Source organism: Mixophyes fleayi, chromosome 6, assembly GCF_038048845.1.
Source record: "Mixophyes fleayi isolate aMixFle1 chromosome 6, aMixFle1.hap1, whole genome shotgun sequence".
NCBI classification, from domain to species: Eukaryota; Metazoa; Chordata; class Amphibia; order Anura; family Limnodynastidae; genus Mixophyes; species Mixophyes fleayi.
In genome coordinates this window covers 11,580,303-11,605,569 of record NC_134407.1, presented here as the reverse complement: position 1 = coordinate 11,605,569, position 25,267 = coordinate 11,580,303, and the positions used below count along the sequence as shown (strand labels likewise).

Here is a 25,267-nt window from a genome sequence, read left to right as displayed (position 1 = left end):
TAATGTCACACTGGGAAGTGCTGTAGTCGTCAACACCAGAAAGATCGAAAAAGTTTCCATTGCGATTTTCTTCTACTGACAATCGCTATTGCAAATACTGAGCATTTTAACTGCCAAATTCAGAAAAATTTTATATGTAGCATGCGGAGGGGGAAAAAAATCAGCAGCAAACTTATTACTTAATAACGGTGCGTGTGCTTTGCAGATTTATTTAAATCAATGATGTCTGCCATTTTCCAGTAGCCTTTTATTCACTGGGCTAATGAGTCAGTTGATCACTAGAAGAAAACACTGACAAGACATCCTCTATATCAGGCCTGGATAACTGGGGGCTCCCCTGGTTTTGTGAAACTACAAGCCCCATCGTGCTTTGCCAGTTGGTAGCCAGCCCATAGCTGGTATGGAATGTTGGGACGTGTAGTTTCACAACATATGGAGAGCCACAAGTTTTAATGGAAGTCTGTTTGAAATTATTTGCATATTTTGTGACTGCCTTCCTCTTACCTGCTGATATATTTCTAGAAATCTGGGAATAGAGGTTTATGGGACAGATACAGAGAGAATGGTTCTCTTGTTGCAGAATTTACTTACCAAGCGTTAGTAATACCTGGAGGTTATATAATGTGGCCCAACAAAAATATAATTTTACATTGATCTCTTAATATTAACAATAAACATATACAAATGGGATCTATATTTTTGCTTATTGTTCCTTTAATAACACAGACCTATGACACATAAAAATAGGTTTAACGTGTACATGTGGTTTTTCCTCAGGGTGGTGTGGAGGATGACCTGTCGCTTTCTGCCTACATCACTTCCGCCCTACTTGAAGGTGGGGCCCCTGGGATTGTGAGTACATTACAAACCCCTATTTATGGCTCTTGATCTATCGTTTATTATATAATACATACAATCACGGCTGGACTTTATTAAAGACTGAAGAGTAGATTTATCAAAGCTTCTAAAATAGAAAAGAGGAGGTGTTGGCCATAACAACCAATCAGATTCCAATAATAATCCTCTACAGTGTACTAGATAAATGATAGTGAGAATATGATTAATTGCTATACCAACCATTTTAGAATATTTGATAAGTCTATCCCTTAGTTTAAAAGTTAATAAAAACTAGAGATACTCAGGCTCGATTCCTCGTGAACCGAACACACCCGAACTTACGAGATCCGAGCTCGGCTCGGTACTGTCGTGCGCCCTCAGAATTGAAAACAATGCAAAACATCATCATTATGTCGTCGGATCTCGCGAGTTTTGGATTCCTTTTTAAGATCCAACATAATGGTGGGAGGGAGGGAGGCCGGACCCCCATTTTTCTTTTCTGCCACTGCTGTGTGCCAATGTGTCCTAGATGTGCTAGGAACTGCCGTGTGTTTGTGTCATTGCTCTGTCGCTTACCATCCAGCCAGGTCGCTGCAGTATTTGTCCGAAAGTGTATGAAAATAATATTGTGATCTGTGAGGTGGTCAAAATTGACTGCAAATGACTTGAAATTAGTGTTATTGAGGTTAATAATAATGTAGCATATTTTAGGATTTTTTTCTAAAAAATACAAAACCAAAACCAAAACACGAAGCTAATCCAGATTGAAAACCAAAACCAAAACCAGTTCACAGGGGTCAGTGAGCATCTCTAGTGAAAACTACCTTTAACTATGAAAATATCGCTATGCGTGAGCCCCGTGCCACCTCTCCAACAAGGGACCAGACTACAATGCCGCCAATTAATAAGATAGTGATCACTTTCTTTCTGATCATATATCCTAATCAACGTCAGTTGGTTGCTATAGGCAACATCTCCACTTTTTCAAACCCACAGTTTAGTATATATACCCCCTGGTGTGCAATGATTGAACCTACTTGACTGAAGCTTCGAGCTCTCTTCATCATCATCATCATCATCATCATCATCATTTATTTATATAGTGCCAACATATTCCGTAGCGCTTTACCATTGGGGACAAATATAATAAACTAATAAACAAACTGGGTAAAACAGACAAAGAGGTGAGAAGGCCCTGCTCACAAGCTTACAATCTATGGGACAATGGGAGATTGACACATGAGGTTAAGTCTACATTTTGCATTTTGGCCCAGCCAGACTGCAAAGGTAAAAGTGACTCAAAGGTCTATATGAACCCGTCACACAACAATGTTGGTCAGGGGGCAGCCGTCCCGCGTGAAACTGTGTAACAGGCTAAAGGTAGCGAGGTTAAGAGGGTGGCAGAGGAATATTATAAGCTTGTCTGAAGAGGTAGGTTTTCAGAGAACGCTTGAAAGTTTGTAGACCAGAGGAGAGTCTTACTGTGCGAGGGAGAGAATTCCATAGAGTGGGTACAGCCCGAAAAAAGTCCTGTAACCGGGAATGGGAGGATGTAATGAGGGTGGATGAGAGACGGAGATCTTGTGCAGAACGGAGTTGCCGAGTTGGGAGATATTTTGAGACAAGAGAGGAGATGTATGTTGGTGCAGCTTTGTTGATGACCTTGTATTATTATTATTAATTATTATTAATATTTATTTATAAGGCGCTACAAGGCATCCGCAGCGCCGTACAGAGACAAACAAAATCACAATACAATGGGAGACAGCACAGTACAGTAAACACAGCAACTCAGTACGCTCAATGCACAGCTAGAGAGGGCGGGGAAAGGGGAGGGAGGATCCGAAAACGACGGGGCCCAAGAAGGGGGGCGCGGAAGACAGGGAGACCCCCAGGGGGGAGGAGGGAGCGAAAGTGGACGTGGGGTGGAGGACCTTTGAGGAGGAGGGCTAAGTAGCTGGAGAGCAGAGTTAGAAGTGGTGGAAACAGGAGGAGAGATGGCCCTGCTCAGAGGAGCGTACAATCTAAGGGGAGGGGTGGACAGACAGAGAGACGCAGGGGTGAGAGGGAGAGTAGGGGGACAGAGGCAGAAGATAAGGTAGGAAGTTAAGTGGGAGACAGAAAGGCTTTAAGAAAAAGGTGGGTTTTTAGGGCCCGTTTGAAGCCGGACAGATTAGGGGAAGTTCTGATGGAGGGAGGGAGCTTGTTCCAGTGGAGGGGGGCAGCGCGGGCGAAGTCTTGGATACGCGCGTGGGAGGAGGTTATAAGGGGGGAAGAGAGGCGACGGTCAGAGGCAGAACGGAGAGGGCGGGATGGAGCATGAATAGAGAGGAGGGTGGAAATGTAGGGCGCAGTGGAGTTGGCGAGGGCCTTGTAGGTGAGTGTGAGGAGCTTAAAGAGGATTCTGAAGGGGAATGGGAGCCAGTGAAGGGCTAGGTAGAGGGGGGAGACAAAAGAGGAGCGGCGAGAGAGGAAAATAAGCCTAGCTGCAGCGTTAAGGACGGATCGAAGGGGATCGAGATGAGAGTGGGGGAGGCCAGTGAGGAGGAGGTTGCAGTAGTCCAGGCGGGAGATGATCAGAGAGTGGATAAGGCATTTGGTGGCATCTTGGGAGAGGAAGGGCCGGATGCGAGCGATGTTGCGCAGCTGGAAGCGGCAGGATTTAGCAAGAGAGAGGATGTGGGGGCCAAAGGAGAGAGAGGAGTCGAGGATGACACCAAGGCAGCGAAGTTGGGGGACAGGTGAGATAGAGGTATTGTTGACAGTGATGGAGAGGTCAGAAGGGGATGGGGTATGAGAGGGAGGAAAAACTATGAGCTCAGTTTTGGCAAGGTTAAGTTTGAGGAATCGAGAGGACATCCAGGAGGAGATGGCAGAGAGGCAGGCGGACACCCTAGAGAGGAGGGAGGGAGAGAGATCAGGAGAGGAGAGGTATAGTTGAGTGTCATCAGCGTAAAGGTGGTAGCTGAAGCCGAAGGAGCTGATGAGTTCACCCAGGGAGGAGGTGTATAGAGAGAAGAGTAAGGGTCCCAGAACAGAGCCCTGAGGGACCCCAACTGGAAGGGTGGATGGGGGGGAGAGAGACCCAGAGGTGGTGACAGAGAAGGAACGGTGAGTAAGGTAAGAGGTGAACCAGGACAGGACTGGGCCGGAGAGGCCGAAAGACTGGAGGGTGTGAAGGAGGAGGGGGTGGTCAACGGTGTCAAAGGCTGCAGAGAGGTCAAGGAGGATGAGAAGGGAGAAGTGGCCCCTGGCTTTTGCAGAGAGGAGGTCATTGGTGACTTTAGCCAGGGCAGTTTCAGTGGAGTGGAGGGGGCGGAAACCAGACTGGAGAGGATCAAGGAGGGAGTATTCAGAAAGGTAGGAGGTGAGACGGCTGCAGACGAGCCTCTCAAGAATTTTGGAGGCAAAAGGGAGAAGAGATATGGGGCGATAGTTCGAGAGAGAAGTGGGGTCGAGATTAGGTTTCTTAAGAATGGGGGATACGAGAGCATGTTTGAAGGAGGAGGGGAAGATGCCAGTGGAGAGGGAGAGATTAAAGAGGTGAGCGAGGTGGGAGCAGGTGGTGGGGGAAAGGGAGCGAAGAAGGTGGGAGGGGATGGGATCCAGGGGGCAGGTAGTGGGGGGGGAGGATAAAATGAGAGAGTGGACTTCCTCGCCGGTGGTGGGGCGGAAGGAGTGGAGGGGAAGGTGGTTGGGGGGGGAGGACAGAAGAGTGGGAGGGGTGGAAGAGAGAGTGGAGGAGGAGATTTCAAGTCGGATGGCCTCGATTTTAGAGGAGAAGAAGGAGGCGAAATCAGAGGCAGTCAGGGAGGAGGGGGTGGGGGGGAGGGGAGGGGGCCAGGAGAGTGCTGAAGGTGGCAAAGAGGCGGCGGGGGTTAGAGGACTGGGAAGAGATGAGGGATTTAAAGAAAGATTGTTTAGCGAGTGAGAGGGCAGAGCTGTAGGATGAAAGGATGAATTTAAAGTGGAGGAAGTCAGCCAGGGAGCGGGATTTTCTCCAGTGACGTTCGGCGGAACGGGAGCATTTTTGGAGGAAGCGGGTAAATTTGGAGTGCCAGGGTTGGGGTTTGGAGCAGCGGGGGTGGACGGAGTGGGCAGGGGCGACCGCGTCCAGAGCGGAGGTGAGGGTGTGATTGTAGAGGGAGACCGCCTGGTTGGGGCAGGCCTGGGAGGAAAGGGGAGAAAGGAGGGTATCGAGAGAGGAGGACAGAGAGGCATGGTCAAGAGCATCGAGGTTGCGTATGGACAGAGTAGGTTTGGGCAGGGGGGGGGGAGCAGGAGAAGAGGAGAGAGAGAAGGAGAGGAGATGGTGGTCGGATAGAGGAAAGGGAGAGATGGAGAAGTCGGAGAGATTACATAGGTAGGAGAAGACAAGATCAAGGGAGTGACCAAGGCAGTGGGTAGAGGAGGAGGTCCATTGGGTGAGACCAAGGGAGGAAGAGAGGGTGAGCAGTTTGCTGGAAGCAGGGTAGGTGGGGTTGTCGATGGGGATATTAAAGTCACCGAGAATGATCGAGGGGAGATCGGAGGAGAGGTAGTGAGGAAGCCAGCTAGCAAAGTTGTCAAGGAAGAGGGAGGTGGGGCCAGGGGGGCGGTAGATGACAGTGACGCGGAGATGGATGGGGTAGAAGAGGCGGATGGAGTGAGCTTCAAAAGAGGAGAAGGAGAGGGAGGGTTCAGGGGGAATGACACGAAAAGTACAGGTGGAGGAGAGGAGGAGGCCAACTCCACCGCCAGGGCGGGCACCAGGCCTGGCGGAGTGGGTGAAGGAGAGGCCACCATAGGAGAGGGCAGCGGGGGAAGTAGTATCAGAATCGGAGAGCCAGGTTTCAGTAACGGCAAGAAGGTTAAAGGAGTTGGATAGAAAGAGGTCGTGGATAGCAGTCAGCTTGTTGCGGACGGATCTGGCATTCCAGAGGGCACAGAAGAAAGGGGGAGAGGAGAGGGGGGAAATGGGGATGAGGTTAGCAAGATGAGCAGCGCGCGGGGGATGGCGGGGAGGAACGGGAGAGGTAGGGCGGGGGGAGAGTATGGGTATGGAGTGAGAGCGGGGAGGCATAGTAGGGAGAGAGAGTAACAGAACAGTGAGATAGTGGGGACAGTGAAAAACAGGTAAGAACAAAGGCAGGAAGACAATGAAAAGGTGGAAGATAATAACGAATTAGGGCGTGGAGGGCATGGAACAACAGTACAGTGAGATAATAAGGACAATGAAGACAGGTAAGAATGATAGCAGAACAGTAAGATAATAAGGACAGCGGATAACAGGTAAGAATAAGCAGGGAGACAATAGCAAGATGGAGGACAATAACCAAATAGGGCGTGGAAGGCAAAGAATAATAGAAGGAGAGGTAATAAGGACAATGGAAATAGGCAAGAATAATAACAGGTAAAACTAGTTGCTGGTAAATATAAAATCAGGAAAAACAAGATAAAGGCATATAAATAGTAGAATAATAACAGGTAAAAAGTAGAAACTTGTAAATGTACAATCAGGAAAAACAAAATAATGGCATATAAAATAATGTTTTATATGCAGTTGATGCAGTTAAGCCAGGGATTCAGCAGGAGAAGGGCTAACTGACAAGCCGGGTCGGTACACAGTAGATCAGTTGCTGCAGATAAGCCAGGGATTCAGCAGGAGAAGGGCTAATTGCCAAGCCGGGTCGGTACACAGTAGATCAGTCGGTGCAGATAAGCCAGGGATTCAGCAGGAGAAGGGCTAATTGCCAAGCCGGGTCGGTACACAGTAGATCAGTCGGTGCAGATAAGCCAGGGATTCAGCAGGAGAAGGGCCAAACGACAAGCCGGGTCGGCACACAGTAGACCAGCTGATGCAGACAAGCCAGGGATTCAGCAGGAGAAGGGTTAATTGACAAGCCGGGTCGGTACACAGTAGATCAGTTGATGCAGATAAGCCAGGGATTCAGCAGGAGAAGGGTTAATTGACAAGCCGGGTCGACTAACCTTGTAGGTTAGTATAAGTATTTTATATTGGATTCGGTACAAAACAGGCAGCCAGTGTAGAGACATACAGAGTGATTCAACAGAGGAAGAACGATTTGCAAGGAAAATCAGTCTTGCCGCAGCGTGCAAAATAGATTGTAGAGGTTTAAGTCTGTTTTTGGGAAGACCAGTAAGGAGGGAATTGCAATAGTCAATGCGGGAGATGATGAGTGCATGAATCAAGGTTGAGCAAGGTTCTTAATTATCATCTTATTATTTTTCGGGCAGTAACCTGACTAATATCATCATAATTTTATTTTTATGACACCACAGAATCCCCAACGCTGCACAATCAACAAAAACTGATCAGAGCAAAGTACAGATAAGAGATAAGAGAAACAACAGAATCAGTCAAATTCAATGAAAGAGACTATAGAGAAAGAAATTACAAAAGAAGACACAACTAGGAGAAAGGAAACATTACAAAGAGGAGATAGGAGGTAGAGAGGGCCAAACCTGTCAGAGTTAACATTCAAGAGGATTAGTGAATTAAACAAGGACAAAAGGGGTGGAGGGAAAAGAGTGGAATGGGGACAGGTATTTGTAATATTAATGAATACATTGATTTGTTCTTGTTATAGAGTAAATCCTCCTTATGTAGCTAAGCCAGTCATTATTTGCATTAATAACTTGGCAATTTTGGATACATTTGGATACTACTTGTATTTCTCTCCTTCACTTTTATTTTGGTATTTTATGTATTGTCAATTTTTGACTTGGATGTTGTTGAGGTTTTCATTTAGTTCATTTTGTTTTATGGTACTTTTATGCTCATATTTATAATTTATTGTGTTTAGTATTTATATATGTTATGTATTCATCTATTTATCCATATTTTAAGTCTGTTTTCTTCAAATCTACAAAAGAAATATATCACCTATAAAAGGAATGTCGGACAAACACAATATTATTGGACTTGTTTGTAGATATGATTCACTGTGAAATTATACTATGTAGGGAACGTGACTGAAAATATATTTCTGAACCTACCAGGACATCATTCTGAATCGTGCCTTATCCTGTTTGAAAGGTAAAGTGAGTTCGTCGTCGAACCCCTACACCATGGCTCTCCTGGCATACACCTTCGCACTGGCCAATGACGCTCAAATCAGGCAGATGCTTCTGGATAAGCTGTTCCCACTGGCAGTTTCCTCCGGTAATGTAAATCAGGGGGAGGGCAGAATACAGGAAAGGTTAAACAATTTATTCACAATTGAATAAAGAGATTGTTCATGTTGTCCGAGATAATCCACTCTAGCTTGAATAATGTGAATAGCAATAATTCTTGTGTTTTACAGTAGGCATATGTTTTGGGGAGCAAAGGTGAATTTTACCCACTGTTGTGTTAATGACTTTTTGTAATTTTACATTGTCTAAATTAACATAGGAAAATATTCCAACCATTTAGGGAGCTGTTCAGGGTAGAATAGGCTTATAACAGTATATGCTGTACATCAGCAAAGGCGTTGGGAAACTATGGTATATATCCACCGATAGCCTCCTGAGGCAGGATGAAAAATATGTCCAGTTTAATGAACAGCTAAGAGACCTGAGAAAACAAATGGGTGTGTCACTGGTCCCTGCAGATGAAGATTTGGAAGATGAAGACGAGGAGTTCCCCGTCACCCAGAGCACTTATATAAAACACAGTTGGAGGTGGTAAACCCAGTGAAAAACAAAGTATGTGGTCACAGGTATGAGAGAGAAGCAATTGAAAGGATGATTGAAAACAAACTTCAGAACTTATAGCACATGTAGGTAACAGTGGCACACAGCAGTAGCTGAAAGGAAAAGTGGTGCAAGATGGAATTGTCCTTGGGAAACTCCCACCCACCATTATAATGGATCTTAAAAAGGACATGCACATTTTAACAAACCAAGCACTTCAGCTACAAGGAGTGCCACTTTTGTTGCTGAAGTGCTTGGTTTGTTTGCCCCCCCCCCCCTATCTCCCCCACAAAACAAGGTAACAATTAGCTTAAGGCAGCTAAGGTAACAGTGCTGTCTATTAACTCTATAGTGGCAAGAGCTGTCCTCATCTTCAGCCTAATCCTCACCCTCATCAGTGTGTACATCATCCTAACACAATATTAATTCAACCCCGCAGGAAACCACCATTACAGAAGTCTCTGTAACATAAATGTCAAAAACAAAAAATGTAAAAAAAAAGCTTTTACCTTTTTAAAGAAAAAACACACATCTTTTATAAAGGTGAAACTTTACTGTAGAAAAACATAAAATTGCCAACATGTCATTTTACCCAAATATTAATGTCACACGCCGGTGCCATAAACAGGTACCGGTGCTGTTACCTTCATCTGGTAAGCGGTGATTGAACTTACTATTTTGTTCTAAGACATCACTATTACTCAGGTGCTCCTTATTTTTGTTTTGGACCTCCTTTCCATTCTGATTGGTTTCTGGTAGTTGGAACAACTATTTAAACCTCCCATGATTCTCTGTTCCTTGCCTGTTCTTCGTGTTACCCACTCAGTACTAGGAATTGGCTTCCATAGGTCTGACCTACCTATTATCTGTTTATCGTCTGGAACCCGCTGGACTCTTTGCCGCTATGGTCCCTCTCACCTGGATTCATTATTGTAGCTGAACTTTGCTCCGCTGCTGACCCGCTAGTGTGCCATCAATGTGTACTGCCTGTTACACCTGCGTCTACTGCTGCAGCTCAAACTCAATACCGCTACTGCCTCGTTATTGGGTCCACTCCTGAGTTACCTGTCATCTGTAGTTCCACGTCTGGCTTCACAGAACTTTGCTCCGCTGCTAACACGCAAGTGTACCATCAATGTGAACTGCCTGTTACAACTGTGTCTACTGCTGCAGCTCAAGTTCCTCACTTCCGTTTGCCTGACTCAATACCGCTACTGCCTCGTTATTGGATCCACTCCTGAGCTACCTGTCATCTGTAGTTCCACGTCTGGCTTCACAGAACTTTACTTCGCTGCTAACGCGCAAGTGTACCATCAATGTGAACTGCCTGTTACAACTGTGTCTACTGCTGCAGCTCAAGTTCCTCACTTCCGTTTGCCTGACACAACACCGTTATTGTCTCGTTGTTGGATCTACTCCAGAGTTACCTGTCACCTGTAGTTCCACGCCTGGTTCAACTGAACTTCATCTCGCTGTTAATCTGCAAGTGAATCATTACTGTGAACTGCCTGTTACACCTGTGTCCACTGCTGCAGCTCAAGTTCCTAACGTCTGCTCGCTTGGTCATACACTGCTATTTCCTCACCGTTGGATCTACTGCTGAGTTATCGGTCACCTGTAGTTCCATGCACGGCTCAGCTACACTTCACTTCTCCGCTACTTCTAGGTAACAGACTGCCTGATAGACTTGTATTCATCTCTGCCGTTTGGGATTGATATTAGTTGCTTAATGGTCTCAATGCCTTGTCTTCGCTATATTGGTAATACTGCTATGCCGGTGACTCACCTGCTACATTGAATCATCTATGTTTACGGATCAGCTAGTTCTATATTCTCATTCCACTTGAACTGTTGCTGTATCAGTGATTCGCCTGTTATGCTGTGTGTTACCCTATTGGATCTAGCATTCTCCCGCACTTATCTAAGCGTTGAACTGTTGTTCTAACTTTCAGCCTGCAGTTGTCAAGGGTTACCAACTCTGAAGTAGCGTGTAGTGCTTCATCTCCTCTTCAGATGAAGGTGCCTTGTGCTCAGTCTATTATCATCTCAAGTTATTTCATCACTCATTATCGCAGTATCTATTTAACTTACTTTGCAGCATTCTCTGAGTTTACAGCTATTACTTGCCAGTATTACCGTTGCCTCTGATACCCGTGAGCTATGAACTTTTAATTAATGTATTGGAATTCTTCTATTTATCCATTGTATCTAAACTCCACCACTCTCTGCCAGCTCTCGTCTAGGAGACCGCGACCTGAGGGATAGGAGCAGAAAAGTCCATATTCCCTTGCGGAGATCCCTGGCGAAGACCTCCTACCTGTTAGACTCCGCACTCCTGGGCGAGTTCCATCTCAGCAGAGATAGGGATCTATTAATTCATTCAGAGTGGTGACAATTAATAAGCATTCCAGCATCAGCTAGCTTCCTTCTCTCAGCTAGATCCCAGCACCTGCACTCACGGAGAACCGAGTCCGAGCATCTCTAGATAATAGGAACACACATTATTTACACTGTTGATTGTAGATTATACCTCAGGTTCCATTCTTCTGACATCCGGTTGATACTTTTTCTCCTAGAAGGCGCCCTGTACTGGACGTACAACCTCCAAACTACTGGGGAATTTCAGCCAGTGTCAGCCGCTATTGAGATGTCCTCTTACGTTTTGCTGGCACTGATCACAAGCCCGTCATTGACAGCAGAAGAGATTCTTAAAGCCTCTCAGATTGTCAGCTGGCTGATTAAACAGCAGAATTCCAATGGTGGTTTCTCATCCACCCAGGTACCACCATCAGCAGTGTGTACAGATTACAAACTTGTGAACTTGCACTTACCAGAGTTTAATCTGCACATTTTTATCTTCCCTGCTTAGGATACAGTTGTAGCTATTCAAGCACTAGCTAAATACACCAAAGTCACCTTCATCCCTGAATCCAGCTTGTCAGTGACGGTCTCAGCAGGACAAGTGTCTCTGAAACAGTTTACGGTGGGTAAAACCAACCGGCTCCTTCTCCAGACAGCACAGCTGCCAAACATCCCTGGGGAATACACTCTACGCATTACTGGAACTGGCTGTGTCTACATCCAGGTGAGGCAATCTCCACTTCCCTGTCTGCCTGTCAGTCACACCCCTTTTGTTTTTTAATACGGTCTAAAATAATCGTCATGTCAGTCAATTGGTCTCCGATAAGATGGTCGCCACCCTGCCCAGTATTAAACTTCTTGTCTTACCCTGTGCATTTAATTCAGCTCTAACCTCATCCGGCAGATATTTTTCTTGTTGTACATAACAGAGCTCTGCCCTAATGTTTGCAAATCTAGCAGTGGATCCAAGAGCAATTAAAATCACTCTACTTGATAATATAAACACATAGCAGAAGAAGGAAGCCGGAATGATAACTTGCGGAAAATTTGGAGGTGAACATGTGCAATCCAGCAAATTATTTGCCATGACCAAGTGGAAAACCGATTTAATAAAAATGGTGATCTTAACTGGTATATTGTATATATTCTAAATATACATACATACATATTGGAAGTGGCACGCGAGTATTCTATAAGTTATTTTTGCATTTAAGAAACGCTGACTTTCCGTATGAATACACATCCTGGGCCTGAGCTATTAAGTAGAGCAAAGCAAAAAAAAAAAAAAGGAGTAAATTTGTTCCTGGGCAAACCATATTGCAATGCAAGGGGTGCAATTTTGCACGTAAGGAAAATACTGGCTGTTTTTTTAAGTAGCACACAAATACTTGAGAGCTTTATCTTTACACTGAAATGTAAAGTTGATCTAGGACATCACCTACCCTAACTATAAATCTGTCCCCACAACAAGGTGCAAATTTACTCCTGTTTTTTTGTTTTACTTTCCTTAACGACTCAGGCCCCCTGTGTTTAAAAGATCTTCATAATCTCAACAGCTTCCACTTGAGCCTGAGACAAGGACCCAAGCTTACTCATATACATGATGTCACCAACAGGAGACTAGACTGCTTGGGCAACCCTGTGTATACACAAAATAAAGTTTTTTAATTAATATAAATGGATGACCACTTAATTAATACTATCCAGTAGAATAGTAGGTACAGCAGGTTAATAGCTACTGAAAGTAATAACTGTAATTGTTGGATGGAAAAAGCTAAATTATCAATAACAACCACAATATATTGTATATACACACACAGGTACATGTGCACAATACACATTATATATATCTACCAACTCTTCATGCTGGGAAAAATTTGAGAAGGGGCCATTGTCATGTGTTACAGGGCGTGGCCACACTCCACCAAGAAATGCCATTGCTTCCCGTCCCCTTCCCAAAGAAGAGCCTTTGAAAGCTGGACACATGATTGGCAGGTGCACGTGGCACCTATTCCCTGCTGCTATGCTATGTTATACAGAGCAGCAGTGAACAGGACATACCGCCTACCTATGTGGCCTTATTGGGACAAAGCTGTCCTGCCTAAATGTGAGAAAATTATGCAAGGCTGTAGGAGCACTTAGACAAAACTAAAACACAGGCAAAATGTTATATAAAAAAATTAAAGTGATATTTACATGTAATATTTACTGTAACTATATTCACAAAAAAATAAAGTTTTTATTAGTAGTACAGCCCATAGAGCTACTAAACAATGACAGAGGTATTGGGTTCTTCTGATATTAGATTTATTTGTATTATTTTTAGTAACAGAAGAAAACAGCCCAAAAGAACCAACAACCCATAATATGTAACATTTTCCCTTTTTACAAAGTTCTCCCATATTTCCTTCCGCAATTCATTAGCACTTTCAGATCTTGTTGAATCTTCTAACTTCAGACCCTTCTTCCTAACAGAGCGTCGTAAAATACAACGAGTTGCCAGTTGCCAAACCGGCGGCTTTTAGTATTTCAGCCAAGATCAATTGCGGCGACGATACAACAGCAACGACACTTGTCATATCCGCCAGGTACTGCTAAGAAGGACATTTTTGTACATTTCTGCAAATAGCAACAGAATGTATATTGTTTTTTTCTAATATATATATATATAAATACGGCTCCTTTCGTTCAAGATGATAAATACAGCAATTTTGCTTAGTTTGTATTTTCTGGCTCAAACTACCTAGAAATATATTCATTGTGAACATATTTAGTCTAATTTTAGTTGGTTGAGAGCCGCACTGTTTTTTCCTCAAAATGTGAGAATTTATGATGGATAATGTTTAATCCTCTAATAAAAACGGTCTCAAACAGCGTTTCTAAATGTTTTGCTAAATGTTAGTTAATTAAATAGCCCTTAAAGTGTGTTCCATTTCATTTTTACTAAGTATTAATGTGTATACATTTATATCAAGTAACCCCTAATCTGTATACATGTATTCAAAGTTCCTCAGATCTAAGTTGATACCAAATCACTCATTATGCATTTAAAGGTTTTAAAATACCATTAATGTTGTGTTTTATTAATTACTAACTAATGCATTCTTATATTGAAAAACAAATAAAGTGTACTGTGCGCTATCGGTACATTATACAACAACAATAACATTTCATTAATTATACTTAAGCCTATAGCACTTGGTATTCAAAGGTGGTCTCCCATCCAAGTACTAACCCAAGTCAATCCTGCTTAGCTTCCAAAATTAGACAAGACCAGTGCCTTATCTGTGTGGAACTTGTATGTTCTCCCCGTGTTTGCGTGGGTTTCCTCCGGGTGCTCTGGTTTCCTCCCACACTCCAAAAACATACTGCTAGGTTAATTGGCTGCTATCAAAATTGACCTTAGTCTCTCTCTGTCTGTGTTTGTGTATGTTAGGGAATTTAGACTGTACGCTCCAATGGGGGCAGAGACTGATGTGAGTGAGTTCTCTGTACAGCGCTGCGGAATAAGTGGCGCTATATAAATAAATGGTGATGATGATGAAGATTAGGCTTGATCAGAGTGGTGTAGCTATAGGCATAGCTTTACACAATCTCCTTTTTAAAGTGATGTGTGCCTTCTTCTTAATAGAAGAGGTGTACTTTCTTCTTATAAAGGTGTATCACTTCCTCTTTTTCAGTTGTTTAGGTTTAAGAGTTAGCACAGTTTGCACTATGATCTTTTTTTGTATGTTTCTTTATATGTAACACTGGAGGAAAAGAGGAAGTGACACCTTTATAAGAAGAAAGCACAAATCAGGGCAATATTTGTTTGCTTGTTTATATTGTAACACTGGATAAAAAAAGGAAGTGACAGACTCCTATTAAGAAGAAGGCACACATCACTTTAAAATAGAGATGGTCACTGACCCCCATGTTTTGGTTTTGGATTCGGTTTTGGATCTGGATTACCGTCGTGTTTTGGTTTTGGTTTTGGTTTTGCAAAACCGCCATTGCGTGTTTTGGTTTTGGTTTTGTTTTGCTATTTTTTTTGGAAAATCCATGTTTTTGGGCCTAAATTAACCCAATTTAGTGCTCCAACTGTTTTAGAGACAAGTAATCTAATTGTTGAGGTAATAAATCATCCAAAAAAACAGTTTAATTCTTCGTTGGTAGGCCTATTCTACACACAAAACAGATTGTCTTCCTCTCCATCTATGCATATTGGCAATGCAGCCATCGTCTTTGAATGTATATTACACCCTACACTTATAGTTAAATATGTAAAGAAATGGAAAAAGCCAGTTTGGTTTCTGTCTCTCAAGGCCCCCCTCCACTTGTATAAAATACCAAAAAATTCAGCCATTATAGACTGTACAATATTAATTGACATGGAGAAAGCCAGTTTGGTTTCTGTCTCTCTAGGCCCCCCTCCACTTGTATAAAATACTAAAAAATTCAGCCATTATAGACTGTACAATATTAATTGACATGGAGAAAGACAGTTTGGTTTCTGTCTCTCTAGGCCCCCCTCCACTTGTATAAAATACCAAAAAATTCAGCCATTATAGACTGTACAATATTAATTGACATGGAAAAAGCCAGTTTGGTTTCTGTCCCTCTAGGCCCCCCTCCACTTGTATAAAATACCCAAAAATTCAGCCATTATAGACTGTACAATATTATGAAAAATGGACAAAGCCAGTTTAGGGTCACTCTGTCTATGACACCCTACCCTTAAGGATAAATTGCCCTAACAGCAGCCTTTCAAGATGGTATGTGATATGGAAATGCCACAAGTCCCTTTCCTCCTTGGGGGTAGATTGCACCCTACACTTACATAGAAAGTTTTAAAAAGATGTTATCGGCATCATCTTCAGCTTAATCCTCACCCTCATCAGTGTGTACGTCATCATCACAGACTATCAATTCATCGCCGCTTGAATCCGCCATTAGAGAACAGTCAGTGCTTGGATGTCTTGGATGGTGAAGGCCTTCCTCGTGGAAGATGTAGTTCATTTTTATAAACATCATTTTCTCCACATTTTTGGGAAGTAACCTTCTACGGCGATCACTGACTAAGTTCCCTGCTGTGCTGAACACTCGTTCAGAGTACACACTGGAGGGTGGGCAGCTTAGGTATTGCAAAGCAAGTTTGTACATGGGTTTCCAAATGGCCTGCTTTTCTTCCCAGTAAAGAAAAGGGACTGTCTGACATTTCCATATCAACTACCTCTTGAAAGTAATCCTCCACCATCCTTTGCATGTTTATACTCATATTGGATGGAGTTATGGGCAAAGTGACACATTTTTTTGAAAAATCCTTCAAACCAGCCCAGATGTTAAATTGTTCTGGTCTGCCCCCTGTGTCTTCCCTGCTTCTTTTTTGGAAATTTAATTTTTTACGAGCAACAGCTTGAGAAAGTGAAGGAGGACACGTCGTCAAGCCGAGGCCCAGTTCAGCGGCCAACTTGCTGAGCAATAGCTCCTTGCAAAAGTTCACATCTCGCTCATTTACAAGTAAAGACTCAATGTAGGTTTTAAACCTTGGATCAAGCACAGTGGCCAAAATGTACTGATCCGAGTTCAAGATCTTAATAACTCGAGGATCATTGTGAAGCGAATTAAGTACTTGATCGACAAGGCCAACATACTTTGCTGAATTGCTTGCTTTCAGCTCCTCCTTCATTTTCTCAAGCTGCTTTTCCAATAGTCTAATTAAAGGAATGACTTGGCTCAAACTAGCAGAGTCTGCACTGACCTCACATGTCACAACTTCAAATGGTTTCAGCACCTTGCACAGCACTGAAAGGATTCCCCACTGTGCAAGAGTGAAATACATCCCCCCTCCTTTCCCAATGTCATGACTTGTGCAATATGCTTGGATGGCTTTGCGCTGTTCCTCCATCCTCTGAAGCATGTACAGGGTGGAATTCCACCGAGTTACCACCTCTTGCTTAAGTTGGTGGCAGGGCAAGTTAAACTGCTCTTGGAGCTGCTGTAATCTCCTACATGCTGTGGCTGAATGCCTGAAATGGCCTGAAATTTTATGGGCCACCGAAAGCATCTCCTGCACCTCACGGTTATTTCGTAGGAAGCTCTGCACCACCAAGTTGATGGTGTGAGCAAAACAGGGAATATGTTGGAAATCACCCAGCTGTAATGCTCGCACTATATTGTTGGCGTTATCTGAAATGACATACCCTGGGGAGAGTCCGAGTGGTATAAGCCATGCATCAATCACATCTCTCAGTTTGCGTAACAAATTGTCAGCCGTATGCCTGTTAGTGAAGCCGGTGATACAAAGAGTGGCCTGCCTGTGACAAATGTTACGTAGTGGTGTACATGCTGCTGCTGTTCCTGCTGGTGAAGGTGAATGACCAACCCAGTGGGCTGTCACAGTCATATAGTCTTTGGTTTGGCCACTTCCACTTGTCCATATATCTGTGGTTAAGTGAACAGTGGGCAGAATGGCATTTTTCAGCGCAATCTCTACATTTTTACACACTTTTTGGTATAGTTGTGGAATAGCTTTACGGGAGAAATGGTGTCGCGATGGAATTCTGTAACGCGGACACAAAACCTCAATTAACTGTGAAAAACCAGCTGCGTTTATTGTGGAGATTGGACGCAGATCTAACACTAACATTGCAGCCATGGCGTCTGTGATTCGCTTGGCGACTGGGTGACTGCTGTCATATTTGCTTCCCCTCGCAAATGATTGTTTCACAGTTAATTGCTGAAATGTAGGACTGCTCATTTTATTAACCTGCCTCTGGGATGACGATTCACCCCCAGCAGCAGCAACAGCAGCAGCAGGACTAACGCTTTCTTCAGAGGAATCAATAATAGTGCCGGAGTCATCCAGCCTTAAGTGGGATGCCGGGCTAACTCCGAGCGCTACTGAGGATATTGATGAGGATGGTGTGGTGGGTGTATTTTGTAGCCGTCGGTATGTCGGTGAGCGGAGGGTCTTAGCTGATGAGGGAGTGCTTGTATTCTTTTGGGAAGAACTTTCAGCTTTTCCCAACACTTTGCCATGAACTCTCGTTAAATGGCGTAACATAGACGAGGTTCCAAGATGGTTAAGGTCCCTCCCTCGACTGACTGTGGCTTGACATACACTACAAATGGCTATACAATTGTTGTCTGGATTTCGGTAGAAATAATTCCACACATAAGAAGTGGATTTTTTTGTTTTATGCCCAGGCATGACAATGGCCTTTTTCTTGTCACGTGCCAGAACTGCTGCCACTGGTGCAGGACTTACACAAACAACCTCATCCTCATCAACATCCTCATTAGCGCCCTCGTCGCCTACACAAATCTCCCCCTCATCCTCTTCTAATTCCAAAGTGGCATCCTCAATTTGGGTATCACCGGCTACACTCGGGCTATTAAGGCACACATCAGCAGAATGCTCACGATTAGACATCCCACTGTTGGATGGACTCTCCACAGGGATTGTTGTCATTTGTGAATCAGAGCAAATATTCTCCTGTAATGCCTCACTGTTATCTTGCAGCTCGGCTTTGACGCGTAACAGTAGTTGTGCACCAATTGTAGGCTGGGTAACTTTTTGGGATCTGCCACTAATAGCCAAAGGTGAAGGCCTCATTCTCTCTTTGCCACTGCGTGTGTAGAATGGCATGCTTGCAATTTTTTTTTTATCGTCACTTAACTTTTGCTCAGTTACACTTCTTTTTCGCTTCAATACAGTAATTTTTTTTTTGGTTTTTGTTTTTTGCACTAATTTGAAAACACTCTGTTGTTTGACATCGCCTTGGCCAGATGACGTACTGGGAACACTAACATCAGGACTGGTGACAGAACCTGGTTGCTCATTCAGATCATATGTGGACTGCTTTGAATCCATTCTGAGCGCAAACCACTGGGGAGTGCTAAAAATTATTTAGTAGATACTGCTGACAGATATGACTTTTGACAGCCAGAAATATTAATGCACAATTAGGGAGGACACCCCAAAAGCACTGAGGAGTGCTAAAAATTATTTAGTAGATACTGCTGACAGATATGACTTTAGACAGCCAGAAATATTAATTCACAATTAGGGAGCACACCCCAAAAGCACTGAGGAGTGCTAAAAATTATTTAGTAGATACTGCTGACAGTTATGACTTTTGACAGCCAGAAATATTAATGCACAATTAGGGAGGACACCCCAAAAGCACTGAGGAGTGCTAAAAATTATTTAGTAGATACTGCTGACAGTTATGACTTTTGACAGCCAGAAATATTAATGCACAATTAGGGAGGACACCCCAAAAGCACTGAGGAGTGCTAAAAATTATTTAGTAGATACTGCTGACAGTTATGACTTTTGACAGCCAGAAATATTAATGCACAATTAGGGAGGACACCCCAAAAGCACTGAGGAGTGCTAAAAATTATTTAGTAGATACTGCTGACAGTTATGACTTTTGACAGCCAGAAATATTAATGCACAATTAGGGAGGACACCCCAAAAGCACTGAGGAGTGCTAAAAATTATTTAGTAGATACTGCTGACAGATATGACTTTTGACAGCCAGAAATATTAATGCACAATTAGGGAGGACACCCCAAAAGCACTGAGGAGTGCTAAAAATTATTTAGTAGATACTGCTGACAGATATGACTTTTGACAGCCAGAAATATTAATGCACAATTAGGGAGGACACCCCAAAAGCACTGAGGAGTGCTAAAAATTATTTAGTAGATACTGCTGACAGATATGACTTTTGACAGCCAGAAATATTAATGCACAATTAGGGAGGACACCCCAAAATCACTGAGGAGTGCTAAAAATTATTTAGTAGATACTGCTGACAGTTATGACTTTTGACTAGAGATGGTCACTGACCCCCGTGTTTTGGTTTTGGATTCGGTTTTGGATCTGGATTACCGTCGTGTTTTGGTTTTGGTTTTGGTTTTGCAAAACCGCCATTGCGTGTTTTGGTTTTGGTTTTGGTTTTGTTTGGTTTTGTTTTGCTATTTTGTTGGAAAATACATGTTTTTGTGCCTAAAATAACCCAATTTAGTGCTCCAACTGTTTTAGAGATAAGTAATCTAATTGTTGAGGTAATAAATCATCCAAAAAAACAATTTAATTCTTCGTTGGTAGGCCTTCATTTATTCTACACACAAAACAGATTGTCTTCCTCTCCATCTATGCATATTGGCAATGCAGCCATCGTCTTTGGATGTATATTACACCCTACACTCATAGTTAAATATGTAAAGAAATGGAAAAAGACAGTTTGCTTTCTGTCTCTATAGGCCCCCCTCCACTTTTTTAAAAAAACAAAAAATTCAGCCATTATAGACTGTACAATATTAATTGACATGGAGAAAGCCAGTTTGGTTTCTGTCTCTCTAGGCCCCCCTCCACTTGCATAAAATACCAAAAAATCCAGCCGTTATAGACTGTACAATATTAATTGACATGGAGAAAGCCAGTTTGGTTTCTGTCTCTCTAGGCCCCCCTCCACTTGTATAAAATACTAATAAATTCAGCCGTTATATACTGTACAATATAAATTGAAATGGACAAAGGCAGTTTGGTATCTGTCTGCATCAGATCCTCTCTCCACTAGGAGTAAAATAGAAAACTATTCAGCCGTTATATAATCTAGAATATAAATAGAAATTGAGAAAGGCAATTTGGTATCTGTCTGCATCATAATCATCAACATCATCATTAGCGCCCTCGTCGCCTACATAAATCTCCCCCTCATCCTCTTCTAATTCCAAAGTGGCATCCTCAATTTGGGTATCACCGGCTACACTTGGGCTATTAAGGCATACATCAGCAGAATGCTCACGATTAGACATCCCACTGTTGGATGGACTCTCCACAGGGATTGTTGTCATTTGTGAATCAGAGCAAATATTCTCCTGTAATGCCTCACTGTTATCTTGCAGCTCGGCTTTGACGTGTAACAGTAGTTGTGCACCAATTGTAGGCTGGGTAACTTTTTGGGATCTGCCACTAATAGCCAAAGGTGAAGGCCTCATTCTCTCTTTGCCACTGCGTGTGTAGAATGGCATGCTTGCAATTTTTTTTTTATCGTCACTTAACTTTTGCTCAGTTACACTTCTTTTTCGCTTCAATACAGTAAAAAAATTTTTTGTTTTTGTTTTTTGCACTAATTTGAAAACACTCTGTTGTTTGACATCGCCTTGGCCAGATGACGTACTGGGAACACTAACATCAGGACTGGTGACAGAACCTGGTTGCTCATTCAGATCATATGTGGACTGCTTTGAATCCATTCTGAGCGCAAACCACTGAGGAGTGCTAAAAATTATTTAGTAGATACTGCTGACAGATATGACTTTTGACAGCCAGAAATATTAATGCACAATTAGGGAGGACACCCCAAAAGCACTGAGGAGTGCTAAAAATTATTTAGTAGATACTGCTGACAGATATGACTTTTGACAGCCAGAAATATTAATGCACAATTAGGGAGGACACCCCAAAAGCACTGAGGAGTGCTAAAAATTATTTAGTAGATACTGCTGACAGATATGACTTTTGACAGCCAGAAATATTAATGCACAATTAGGGAGGACACCCCAAAAGCACTGAGGAGTGCTAAAAATTATTTAGTAGATACTGCTGACATATATGACTTTTGACAGCCAGAAATATTAATGCACAATTAGGGAGGACACCCCAAAAGCACTGAGGAGTGCTAAAAATTATTTAGTAGATACTGCTGACAGATATGACTTTTGACAGCCAGAAATATTAATGCACAATTAGGGAGGACACCCCAAAAGCACTGAGGAGTGCTAAAAATTATTTAGTAGATACTGCTGACAGATATGACTTTTGACAGCCAGAAATATTAATGCACAATTAGGGAGGACACCCCAAAAGCACTGAGGAGTGCTAAAAATTATTTAGTAGATACTGCTGACAGATATGACTTTTGACAGCCAGAAATATTAATGCACAATTAGGGAGGACACCCCAAAAGCACTGAGGAGTGCTAAAAATTATTTAGTAGATACTGCTGACAGTTATGACTTTTGACAGCCAGAAATATTAATGCACAATTAGGGAGGACACCCCAAAAGCACTAAGGAGTGCTAAAAATTATTTAGTAGATACTGCTGACAGATATGACTTTTGACAGCCAGAAATATTAATGCACAATTAGGGAGGACACCCCAAAAGCACTGAGGAGTGCTAAAAATTATTTAGTAGATACTGCTGACAGATATGACTTTTGACAGCCAGAAATATTAATGCACAATTAGGGAGGACACCCCAAAAGCACTGAGGAGTGCTAAAAATTATTTAGTAGATACTGCTGACAGATATGACTTTTGACAGCCAGAAATATTAATGCACAATTAGGGAGGACACCCCAAAAGCACTGAGGAGTGCTAAAAATTATTTAGTAGATACTGCTGACAGATATGACTTTTGACAGCCAGAAATATTTATGCACAATTATGGGGGACACCCCAAAAGCGCTGGGGAGTGCCAAATATGAAGAAAAAATAATAAACCTCTATCCTCCTCTCTGCACTAGCGATTTTGGTTAGAGCAATTGCAAGAACAATATTGTATTCTCTGTCCCTGCTCTAATTAGCCTATGACTACACCCTGCTCTCTCCCTCTGTCAAATGGCGATGGATTGCTGTGGAGGCGTGTATTTATAAAGTTGAAGTATCGCGAGAACCGAGCCCCGAGATCCGACGACGTCACAATGACGTTCGGCCTCGATTTGGATTCGGAACGGGCGGGAGAGTACCGAGCTGCTCAGCTCGGTACTCGGATACCCAAAGTTCGGGTGGGTTCGGTTCTCGGAGAACCAGACCCGCCCATCTCTACTTTAAAAGGACATTGTGTTAAGATATGTCTACAGCTGCACCACCCTGATCAAACCCAATCTTTCCTGATCTTGGAAGCTAAGCAGGTTTGGGCTGGGTTAATACTTGGATGGGAGACCACCTGGAGATGCCAAATGTTGTAGGCTTAAGTATAATTAATTAACTTTTATTGTTGTTGTATAATGTACCAATAGCGCACAGTACAGTTTATTTGTTTTTTGGATATTTTGTAATATTGGTTAAATTGGATGTAAACCTAAGTTGTATATTGCTGCAAGGTAGAGCAGGGGAATCTAAAACATTCATTAATTATTCTTTTATTGAGCCATATTTAACTGAAGAACCCCATTGACAATACCTGAGGGCTCCCATTGGGATATATAAATCACAGGCTGAGATTTTGGGTTTAAAATGATTTCAATTTTGAATACTTACCTAATAATAAAAACTCTGCTTTATAAACTATACAGTCTTCTAGAAGCATAAAATGAATCGATTATACTCTATATATGGACCAAGCATTGTTATCTTAAATGATGTCAGGTTATCTTTAACTAAAGTTATTAAACTAAAATCAAGGAATACAGCTTACAATATATTTTCACAGATAACTATATCAGATAGCAGCTGTGGATAACTAGTGCTCCATCTGAAACTTTAATTAAAGCATTCTAGGGCTGAAGAATGCACATATATTTGGGTTGGTACATTTGGTACTCACCAGGTTTCATGTTCAGTTTTAACCTATGGAAAAATTAGAAAATATCAATAGTATTAAATAAATATAATGATTTGACAGCTCTTTTCATTTTTTGTATGGACAGGGTGCTAAATAACTTTAAATCGCCTTGGGGGGGAACCAATATAGATGGGTCTACAAGAAGCAGTAAGAGGTACCACACTGGCAATTAAAATGGGTTATGTTCCCTAGTAGACCCATCCCTCAAATCTGGGCATGTGCATTCAGACGTCAGCACCGTTGGTATTATTAATGGCTCCCTTCCCCTATAAATACTAGGCTCTGGCTTCTCTAGACTCTGACTTTGGAATCTCCCTTGGGCTCAGTTGTCTGTTTGTGGTATTTTATCTCTGGCTTCTTGACTACTCTCCGGGATTAACCCTTTGTATCTCGCTTCCCGAATGCCTCGACCTCAGACTGTCTGACAGCTTGTATTCACTCGTTCCTTCATTGGTAGCTAGCTTGGAGAACTGCAAACTGCGCATCTCTTGCAGCAAAACATCACCATCTGTTTATTTATATAGCGCCACTAATTCCGCAGCGCTGTACAGAGAATTAATTCACATAAACAAAGCCTATTCCTCCTTTCGGGGGGGTCCCTGTCAAAGACCAGAAGCGCTGTAGACTCTGCATGTCCAAGTTTGGCTGTGTCAATACCAGCATGTAGCCATCTGCTATACCAAGTTCATGACAGTACTTATGATAAACAATGTGCAAGGGCAACTTGCTACCCTATTGCTGGGTCATTGTGGCTATTGGGGTTTACTTCTAGAGCAAGGAGATGACCTTTAATCCATTTTGATTGAATTTCCTGACTATCAAAATTGACCTATATAGAATCTTGTGCTCTTTGTGCAACCTAACACATTTGAATCATTTTTCACCTGGTTTCATCTAACTTTTTGCTTGTTTTAACCACTTAGAATGCTAATAAAAAGTGATCACATGACAGCAGATCAGACTATTCCACATGAAACTATGAAACTGCGGATTGCTAAGATTTCTGCAGTATTTGTACTTCCTAACTGAAAGTCTGGAAATTAAGGTCTCTTCAAAAACTTTAATAATTTATGCTGAATGGGGCTATTTTAATAAGTAGGACAAAGGACAATTGCCCTTTCCCCTCCATTAAAAGCTGAAATAGTTCATGTTTAGAAAAATGATTCAACCAAGGCAATCCTAAATTCTCTAGGGTCAAATAACATAGTAACCTGAAACATCTCACCAGTCTTAATTCTTACCCATATGGTCTGAAAATGACCCTAATTCCCATATCTAAAACTACTCCAAGTATTAAACTTAAACCCAGTTTAAGTGCAAGCCCTAATTCGGACAACAAATCAGCTATAAAATTATTCTAAGACTTAACAGTTCCAGAAACAGTGGTTTCCTTACTTCTCATGTGTTACAAATGGGCATGTGGCTACCGACGTGATCTATGCTCGGAGCCCACTAACGTATTTAGGCAGTCGTAAAACTGTTTATATTACTAGTAGTTGACTGTTTATTGGATCTTTCTACAGTTACATCGGGAGTCGAACTGCCTCCAATATGGTCCTTATTGAGGTTGAAATGCTGTCAGGGTTCCAACCATCTGAGAACACAGCCAAAAAGGTAAAAGATTTCAAGATATAAGATGAGCCCCCATGTCGATTTGGTCCATGTTCCCCCCACCTAATGCCTTTTTAACCTAATCCAGGACATTCTGAAACAAGTCCTAAAAAACCGCAAATATGTGTTTGTGATTTCATTCATAGTAAAGCGTGGAGGAACTCTTTGTCCAGCCATGGGTTAAAACCTGAAACGGGGAGACTACATTACTTT

General features: G+C 42.5%; 1 protein-coding gene across 1 annotated transcript in view; it reads left to right on the top strand.

The window, feature by feature from the left end:
* Positions 1-25,149, top strand: part of LOC142160672 (alpha-2-macroglobulin-like protein 1) — a 30,763-nt gene extending 5,614 nt beyond the window's left edge. The window contains exons 6-11 of the mRNA XM_075215529.1: positions 778-852; positions 7,840-8,002; positions 11,091-11,293; positions 11,384-11,599; positions 13,351-13,463; positions 24,967-25,149. Of these exons, the coding sequence (XP_075071630.1) occupies positions 778-852; positions 7,840-8,002; positions 11,091-11,293; positions 11,384-11,599; positions 13,351-13,463; positions 24,967-25,078 (882 nt within the window). The 3' untranslated portion in view covers positions 25,079-25,149. The remainder of the gene's footprint in view (positions 1-777; positions 853-7,839; positions 8,003-11,090; positions 11,294-11,383; positions 11,600-13,350; positions 13,464-24,966) is intronic.
* Positions 25,150-25,267: the final 118 nt, after the last annotated feature.